Source organism: Acyrthosiphon pisum, chromosome A1 (genome assembly GCF_005508785.2).
Source record: "Acyrthosiphon pisum isolate AL4f chromosome A1, pea_aphid_22Mar2018_4r6ur, whole genome shotgun sequence".
Taxonomy (NCBI): domain Eukaryota; kingdom Metazoa; phylum Arthropoda; class Insecta; order Hemiptera; family Aphididae; genus Acyrthosiphon; species Acyrthosiphon pisum.
The window spans coordinates 43,508,996-43,519,489 of record NC_042494.1 but is presented as its reverse complement, the minus strand read 5'-3'; the positions used below and the strand labels follow the sequence as shown (position 1 = coordinate 43,519,489).

The 10,494-nt window shown below is 27.9% G+C and overlaps 2 protein-coding genes across 3 annotated transcripts in view; one reads left to right on the top strand and one right to left on the bottom strand.

Moving 5' to 3' along the window:
- LOC100160158 (lipase member H-B) overlaps positions 1-10,494 on the bottom strand; it is a 103,345-nt gene that overhangs the window by 21,339 nt on the left and 71,512 nt on the right. The gene's annotated exons all lie outside the window — the stretch shown is intronic.
- The window catches only part of LOC100166915 (PDZ domain-containing protein 2), a 72,900-nt gene that overhangs the window by 58,791 nt on the left and 3,615 nt on the right, over positions 1-10,494 (top strand). For both annotated transcript variants that reach the window (XM_029487088.1, XM_029487089.1), the window contains exons 3-5: positions 3,708-4,132; positions 4,454-4,881; positions 7,807-8,444. In XM_029487088.1, coding sequence (XP_029342948.1) covers positions 3,708-4,132; positions 4,454-4,881; positions 7,807-8,444 — 1,491 coding nt within the window. The remainder of the gene's footprint in view (positions 1-3,707; positions 4,133-4,453; positions 4,882-7,806; positions 8,445-10,494) is intronic.

The following is a 10,494-nucleotide window of genomic DNA, read 5'->3' as shown; positions in this document are numbered from 1 at the left end:
TCCAAGCACTTTTACTGTCCTAAAAGGTGATGACAGACACAAAAAAAAATTTTAAAAAAAATAATAAAAAAAAACACACATCATTGTAAAATCAATACATTCATCGTTCCACTCAGAATCTAAAATAATTCGCCTATACTAAAAAAGTTATATTTAGGGTTTGTATAATATTTTTTATTGTTATCTAAGACCGTGAGTAGCCGGACGTACGGACACATCAGAGATATGATTAAGGTACTTGATTCACATACATATTGTAGAGATAACAATATCAAATATGATACGATAGTATTAATTATTTTAATATCTATTATTTTTTGTCAACAAGTCAACAAGAATTTGTTCTCTTTTTATTTAAACAATTGAATTCAGAATTATTAAATTGTAATTTACAACTTAAATCTGTTCTTGAAGAATAGTATTATTTTTTCTATATTATGCATGTTACAATAGAAATATTTGGCTTAAATAATAGGTAACAAAAATAGTTGATTACTGGAATTTTGATTAAAAATCAATATTTTAGATAACATCTAGGTTCATCTATGATTTTATATTGATTTGTATGTTTTATTTATTATCTATAATATATTTTAATGATTTATGAGATAATTAACTTAGAGTAACCTATTAAAATAAATTTATTACCCATCTATGATAAATGAAAATAAAAAAAGGTGGGTAAGTGGATGTCGCTCTGCTGTACAGTAGGTTAGAAGTGGGTCACTGTATAAGAAAAACGATTCTGAGCGGAGACGGTATATCAGTCTATGTATTAGACATATAATATATACTTATCTATGGTATTAAAAAAAAATTGACCTATAATAGGTACCTACCTATAATAAATTCCAAATTAATCATATCATAATATCTATTAGGTGCTTATAAGTAATAACGCGTCATACATCAACAAATAACCGTAGTACTATCATAGATATATAATAGTATACTTTAGAAGTTTCAAGTACCCACGAATAATATTATACAATCACAACAAAATAACTAAAATAGTTATCCTAGGTTTTTAATATGTAATTTCGTCCAAATTTGTACTTAAAATGACTATAAAAATAAACTGTGTAAATGTACACCAAAAAAAAAGTTACACCAAAAACCAAAATCGATTTTCTCGAAAACAGATTTTGCGTAAAAATTCCCGTTTTTCCTTAATTTTTCTTTTGTTTTTCACGGCGCGTTTGAAAACTATTGGAAAAATTTTACTTTTGACCCCCCAAAGTACCAACTAGATTCACTTTCCTATCAGAAAAGGTACTGTTGAAGAAAATCCAAGCACTTTTACTGTCCTAAAACGTGATGACAGACACATAAATAAAAAAAAAAACACACATCATTGTAAAATCAATACATTCATCGTTCCACTCAGAATCTAATATTTATACTTGTATAGGCCGGTATCATTATACTTATAGTTTAGGTAATTTTAGTACAGCTATATTATTTTGTCCTTATTTAAGGAATTAGAACGAGTACCTCATAAAAACATCTTAGAAAAGGAATCGGAACGGGTTTTCCTTTTTATACAGAATATTAACCAAAACATTTTCTATTTTAAAAAGTACTCACGATGTGTAATAATCTGCAGCATAAAAAAAAAGTACGAACAACTATGAAACTAGGTAAGCCACTTGTCTTTAAAAGACTTCTTTCCTACATTGTACAAAAGTAAAACATAAATAGTGATTTTTTAAATGCTTTTATGTTCCATAAAATTTGAGTTTTGGTGACGTTAATGATACTACGAAGTAAACCTATCAACTAATGTTGTCGCTACTCAGTATGAATAAAAATATAATATATCAGGGGTGGCCAGCGAGAAGAGACTTGCGAGCCACCAAATATATTAATAAAAATTGAAGAGCCAAGATGTAAAAAAAAAAAGATCATATATGACCTTTTTTTTTTTACATCTTGGCTCTTACGTTAATTTACGTTTAATGTTACGTTAAGATGCGAGCCGCAAAAGTCTATGACGCGAGCCGCGGTTTGGCCACCCCTGTAATATATCCTTTAGATTTTTTCATTCATGAGTATTGAATACTTACATTTACTGTTAACTCAAAATTATTGTGAATTTGAAATGTTGTTCATCACTCTTGATTCTGGAAATTTGAGTTACATAATCAACGTTAATTCTAATGAGTTCTATACCTACGTTTTTTAGTACCTATTATACTCGTATTATTTTTACTTTTAAAGTGTCAATGATTAAAAAATCTTGATGTAAAGGATAAAAATATATAACCTAATACGATTTTGAATTTGTTTTAAATAATTCATTCCGATTGTAAACGTTTAATACTATTAAAATAATTAAATGTCACAGTTATTAGTTATTATTATGCATGTCGCATTTTACATGACGTCACGCCCATTAGGGGAATGTAGTATTCGGCATCCGATCGGAATGTGGGTTTCGATCAACACCAGGTTTTTTTCACTATTTTGACCTCAAATGACCAGCCATGGAAGAATTCTGCATACGTTTAACCTAGGTCAGGTTAATATTTTTTCTTACACAACTATAAGAAATGGATCATAATATACTTATGTCATATACCTCAAATAATTAGTCATCTGTGCAACATCGATGCATCTATTCATGGTGTAGTTAGATAATATATTTTTTGTATAATTTGTTTCTTTTTATATTAATAGCTAAATAAAAAATGACGATTATTTGAATTACCTACATCATTTTTTCATATTTAAATATATCGACATTTAAATGGGGTTTGTTGAAACAACTTTCTATAAGCTTATATTATATACATGATTATATATTATTAAAGTACAGTAGATCCAACATTATTTTATTATTATTACTTTAGTATAAAAATCCAATCCACTAATAAAAAATTTCTCCGTATTTATTTTGTACTAGTGTTATCAGTGGCTGTTATCCAAGTTAAATTAGTTTAAAACAAGTTTTAAAATTATCAATAGTGAATAAACTATTCGTAAATGTTTAAAAATTACAATTCATTGTAAACTAAAATAAATGCCACTAATGTAATTTTTAAGTAAATCATTAATTGTACATAATAAAAACATCGTATTATTACGGGTACCTTTAAAAAAAAACAATTTAATTTGTTAAATTGTATCTCTTCAATAATTATATGCATTGATATGTATATTACTAAAAGTCGGTTCGCGAAAATGTCCATGTAATAGATACTATTATTACTTGATAAATAATGAATATATTCTGAATATTGGCAATTAAATTAAGTATTCATTTTTTTCTCATTAAAAATACATATTTTACTATATTACTCCGATTATTATAATCATTTACCAAGGTTAATAAATAATCAATGTACCTAAGAAAAATGAAAAACTCTTTTGAAAAATCGATAATTTATTTAAAAATTTGAATATGAGATTACGAACACATTTGTGACACTAAGTAGGTATACAAGCACTGTTATAAATAAGCTAACACCTCTATAAAGTTGATAACTTTTAATTCCTCTGAAGTTCACGCTCTGTTAAAAGGTTTCTCTGCATAATTATATTATTGAAACATAGGAAAAAAACAATTTAAAAAATCTATATAGGTTTAACTTTTAACTAATGTTAATAACATTAGTGAATTAATTTAATACGCATAGCAGTAGTTTTATTAAATTTCAAAAATTATGATTTATTTGAATTTATATATTTGTATGTGTTTTTTGTAGATGCCTCTCCATTAAGGTTAGAGAGGTCTGAGTATAATCGAGACGTAAATTGTTACAATGTCCGAAACCGAACTATTGTGATGCAAAGTGCACGTAACAAGCAGACCAAAGAAAAACGAAATCCCCTGTTAGACCAAGTTAAACATACAGGTCTTACACATTTCAAACCGAATACAACGATTAAAAACTATCATGAGGACAATATTTGCACAACTGGCGTGCGTCGTGATGGTGTCGATGTTGTTGATGACGACGATGATGATGATAATTCAACAATATCTGGTAGATTGAAGGCTATTTCAGACAGATATTTAAAATCATCTACGCATAGATTTTTAGCCAAATTTTATAAGAACTCTTCTACTAAAACCAATAAATCAACCGAAACCGAAGAACCGAATTTAGGCGAAAACAAAATAAATAAGGTCAGTAACAATATTCTTGATCATTAATTTTAAAACGGCTCCATAGTATGTAATAATAAAATACATATTGTTTTAGATCATAACTACTATGCAATTTGTGTACCTATATATTTTATAAATTTATCTAGGAGTAAAATTATGTACCAATTGTAATTTTACATTTAATTGAACTTTACAGTCAAGTATATAATAGCAATGTATTTTTGTCGTGTATTTCGTGTTTTTGCGGTAACTTATAATCCACGTATAATTTTAAATTGTGCTTAAGAATGTTAATTGATTCAAATACTTTTTATGCTTAATTTAAATTATTTCATGCAGGTCAAATTGAGAAGTTTTTCTTACGGTGCGTTACCCGGCTTGGACGAATTTCGGAAGAGAATAGCCGAAACTGCGACAGAAAAAACAACCTGTACACCGGAAGACGATGACAGTGGCATACTACTAAATGATCCACCGATCGATATTGTCAATGGAAGCACAGAAAATGGCATGCAAGATTACTGTTTTAGGAGCGCTTCTCAGTATGGCATAAAGCGACATTATGCATTTAGTTTACTGCCTGAAAATAATAATCAATCATCGAACACACTACAACCGAGAGCCAATAGAAATAACGAATACCGAGTGGTCCAATTGAATAGGGATAATCCAGAACAGGTTCTAGGAGTTCGGATTAAAGAAATACGGTCGGAGAATAGTTTCGGCTATGTGGTTGTCAATATTGTGTCGGGAGGAGTAGCTGATCGGTAAATATATATTATTATTTCGTGAATTACAGCTTCCCAATATCATATATTATAATATTATTGTGGTTTATTATTCGTGTATTTGGTCAGGATGAAAAATTAATTACGGAAAACTTATCATTACCGGAAGCTATAACATATAGCGTGTGTTTAAAAATATGTGTCAATTTAAATGTGTATAGGAAAAATAAAAAATAAATATTTTTGGTAAGGTTTGTTATTTTTATAAATCGAGAACAATAGTTAGTTAGGTAGGTATTACGATTGAGTGTTATAATTGTTTTTTTTTTATGTCGATAAAAAATAATTAATTCGAAAAATATTTTAAGCCAAACAACATTATACTATACGTAATATATTTATAGTAGGTCAGTATTCCTTGAATATATCAATGATATATTTTTTATGAGTAGACACTAGAGGTATATTATATAGTTAAAACTATCACTCGGTACCTTTATAAGTAGTTGGATTAAAATTAACAGTTTAATATGTTATATATGTGGACCTATCAACTTTCTCTTTGTGTAAAATCAATATAATAACGTTAGCTACCTATATTTTTAAATTAAAATTTTGTCAGAATTTTTTTAATAAAGAGTTAGACACAGTTAGTTGTAGTAAAAACTGTTAGGAACTATAATTTTTATTACATACAAATATAACATACTTATTATTTTTAAAATGATTAAACGATTGAAATACCTAATTTAATTAATCAACTAAATTATAAATTATAATATTTATTTTTTATTTTTTAAATCTTATATTACTTTTATCTGAATAATGCCAATAATATGCATACGTTAGTTCAGGAGTAGGTACTTGAACTAATTGATAAAATTAAGTATATCATAATTTTATGATTATTTTTATTCTTGGAAATTTATTTCTATAAAATTTTATTATATTATATTATATTTCTTAAAATTGTTCAATATTTTACATATTTATACAACTTAAATTATATTTATATTATAATTATAATTATATTCTGAAATAATTTTATTTAACACTACGTGCCAGATAATTATTAATTATACCGTTCTATGTAGTGTACTTCTACTATAAAGTGTAAAACACTAATATATTATATATTATATATTATATATAATATAACTATATAGGTACTCATTCACATTTTCAATAATTTTGCATCAAAAACATTTCTAGAACATAAAATAAAATTTAGTTTGCTAGGTACCGAGAACGAGTAAATGAACAATGAAAGTGGATAAATACATTCAAATTATGAAAAGAAAGAAAATTCCCATAAGCTTTATACAATTTTTATTCTCACAGATATGATCTAGTTTGGTTTAAAATGATAATACCCAGTATTTATTTATTATTATATTTTTATATTTTATGGAAATTATATGAACGTATGTACTACATTTGCATGATTTAATTAGAATAGCTTTTAGTTAATTCTGGTTTTATTAATATATTTTATCAAAATTCATTTTTATCAAGTTAATGAGAAAAGTGATTTAATAAATTTAATTTTAAATCTCAGGATTTGTTTTTCAATGTCGGATATAAAATATATAAATTATTTGTGTTTAATTTTTGATTTATATTATATTTATCCATCGAGTTTTTTTTAATATATCAAATTAATTATTAACTGACGGTTAAAATTAAATTGCAGCTCCAATGTGTTTTTATCAGTTAACATTATTTATCCACCGCGTTATTTAATTACCAACAAATATGGCATTACTATCACAACGATCAAGCATTTTTATTATTATATGTCTGTAGAATTTCCATTTTCAAGAAAATTTTATACCTACGAATTTATATTTAGAATAAATTATATGTACATGTATATATCATAATATAGTATGTATATTTTATTTTATTTAAATTTCGGTCGAGGACACTTATTATAGTCTACAGGAATGTTATTAAAAATGGATTATACAATATTAACTAAACTAGATACAAAAATGGTTACTAATTGAAAACATACCTAGATAGGTAATTTACTAGCATAATATAATAATATTAGGGCCAGGCGACGTTATTTAACTTAAATAAAACATCGTTACACACATATCATGTATTGACTTTTCGTACTGTTATCGCCCTAGGTACGACCAGTTTTTAACTACATATAAACGTTATGATATAATATTAATATAATTTATCATAAGACATAATATTATATACCTACATATAATTGTATAATATATTATACGTGGAGTCGTCCAAATTTTGTAACATTTGCGAAATTGATACCATAGGTATATTTAACGTGACTCTCTGTCAGTTTTGTAACGCAATATTTAGAAGATCTCGCAGTTTGCTTATACCATAGAATTTAATATTTACTAGTATTGTATTAAATGTATATTTACGAATAGATCGCGACTGCATATAGTATGATACATAAGTGAATTGAACGTAACGTCTATATTCATAACGAGTTATGAATATTATGTAAAATATTATTATTTGAAAATGCTCATATCTCACTTAAAAATTTAAATATCGTAAAAAACGAACGAGAGAACACAGATAATGTTGTTAGGTACCTAAAAGTTTAATAATAGGTCAATTCACTCTAATATCAAAACTGACCATACCCTATTGAAACTTGCGAACGAAAATTTGCTATGTTGTACATGTGTTAGACTGAGACAACACATGCGGGTGCGACGTCCTCTTAAGTGGTGGTTCGAAGGTATAATATTTTATACTGTTAAGGCTTAGATGGGGGTATGTCAGGCAGAATTATAGGACGTCAGTAGGAGAATGATTTAATAACGCGTTAATTAACTACATAAAAACAAACTTTGCACCTCGAAAGCTATAAATTATAACACTGCGCGCTGCCACTAATCACACCGTTTTAAATAATATTATTCGCAATGCAATAATGATTATTTTGACCGATCGTAATTTTGCTTCCCGCAGGACCAGTGATCTGGAAGTTGGCGACCAGATAGTGAATGTCAACGGTCGCCGTCTGGCCGGATTGGACGCGGCCGATGCAAACCGTTTGCTTAACGACGGATGCAGCACAGTACACCTTCTGGTTACAAGACGTGACCTGGAGGACCAGACCGCGGACAGTGCCGACCGACCGCGAGCGAGGATGCCCGAGACATCTGTGGACTACGACCACAGCGGTGGTAGCTGCCCGGCGCCGCCCATCCAAAAGTACAACAAGAATGGACAAACGTTGGTGTATATAACACCACCACCGCCGCGCCCGCGGTCAACCGTTAAGAGCAATACCAACGTGTCCACTGTGTACCTTAAGGGTGGTGGCAGTGGTGGCTTCAGTGGTGACAGTTATGGTGGTGTCGGTGGGGATGGAGGTCGTGGTGAGTTCGCCAGCACGGATTGCACAACGTTTTGTACGTTGCCGCGGCGGCCGAGGTCGACGGTGTGCACGTTCCACACATTTGTGCTCGAAAAGGGTCCGGGAAAAAAAGGTTTGGGATTCACGATTGTCGGCGGTAAAGATTCGCCGAAAGGAGCCATAGGCATATTCATCAAAAGCATTTTGGACAATGGTCAGGCTGCGGAGGACGGCAGATTAAAACCTGGTAAATATGAGTTGGGATTTTTCAGTACTTATAGCTCTAATCAAAACACTTAAAATATGCAAAACGAAATAACATAAATAAATCGCCAAAAATACTAAAAATTATTTGAAAAAAGGTGGGCAAGTGGGTTTGCTCTGCTGCACAGTAGGTTATAAGTGGGTCATTGTAATGGATGGTGTTAAATTTGAATTCAATGATATAATATCATTGTATAAGAAAAACGATTTTGAGCGAAAACGGTCAGTCAGCCTATATGCCTATGATATTACTAAGTACCTATATTTGATGATATTATTGTGAATAAAGTAATTTATATATACCTAACGTATTTACGCGGAACCTTTAAATTTTCAATCCTAAGTTATAAAAGTTGATCATTTTATGAATTTTTAACAACAAAATAATTATTAAATTTTAAATTTGATACATTTTGTCGAAATTTGAACTTTGAATGCTTATAAAAAAAAAACTGTCTATGTATTTTAAATATTTTTCAACTGCTACTGTAACAATATATCAGGAGCCTTGCATTAAATTTTCACGCTGTTTTACCCTACAAATAAAATTTTATTGATATTTATAGAAAAAAAAACTAAAAAAATTTAAAATTGACAATGCCCGTAAACAGGTCAAAAAGAGTCAAATTATTTTCAAATGTGATAATTTTCAAGTATCTATAGTAGTTCGTTTTTTAATTACAACAAAATAAGAAAATCGTTACATGAGAAATCGAGTGAATATCAAATGTTGTAAAAATATGAATTTCAAACGCTCATAAAAATTTAATTTAACTTTCTTGTAGACATTTAATTGTTGATAAAGGTAGACAAATTTATGAGGAATCTTGTATTACATTTTCAAATCTTAGATATATAAAGAAAAATTTTTATGAATTTCTAACTCAAAATCATATGCAAATTTCCGTGAATTTTACGTACTTTGTCAACATTTGAAATTTAAATGCTTACAAAAAAAAAATTGTGACTATGGATATTTAATATTTTCCATCTGTCGTTGAAACATTATATTAGGAGCCTTCTATTACATTGTCAAGCTTTTTTACCCAACAAATAAAATTTTATTGATACAGAATAAAAAACTAAAAAAAATGAAAAGTAAAAATGTCCCTAAACAGCACAAAATAAGTCAAAATATTTGGAAAATGTTATGGTGTATAGAAAATGCTGATATAAACATTCAGTCAAAATTTCATGTACGGTCATTGATTATAGAGTTGCACTAAAAACCAAAATCAATTTTCTCGAAAATAGATTTTGCGTACAAATTCCTGTTTTTCCTTTATTGTTCTTTTGTTTTTCACGGCACTTTTGAAAATTACTGGGAAATATTTACTATTGACCCCCCAAAGTACCAACTAGATTCACTTCCTATCAGACAGGGATGGAAAACGTTTTTAATTTTTTTGTTTTCGTTTTTGTTTCATGGTTTAAAAAATATCGTTTTTGTTTAACGTTTTTAAACGTTTTTGATTACTTTTTTTAAAAACGTTATTTTTCTATATTGTTTTTGATTAACGTTTTTAAAAACGTTGTTTTCCATACTGTTTTTGATTAACGTTTTTAAAAACGTTATTTTCCTATTGTTTCCATATTGTTTTTGATTAACGTTATTTTCCTATTGTTTCCAAATAACGTTTTTGATAATATTATTTTTATTTTTTTATAATAGTAACGCATAATATAGAAATGAACTTAAAAGTTAAAAATTAAAATTAATTATTCTTAATATTTAAATTTTAAATCAAAATTATAATTTATATAAAAATTAAAAATTAAAAATTTCTGATTTCAAATTATGTTTGTAAATTTTAAAAGTGCATTATTGGTAAATTAAAAAGTAAAGACTTAAGTGAAATTTTTTTTCCTGGTATAAAAATTAAAATGTATAATACTATAATTACATTTATTTTCGTTTTCGTTTTTGATTTCGTTATTAAATTTATTTCGGTTTTTGGGATTTTTTGTTTTTTTTAAAAATGTTTTCCATCCTTGCTATCAAAAAAGATACTGTTGATGAAAATCGAAGCATT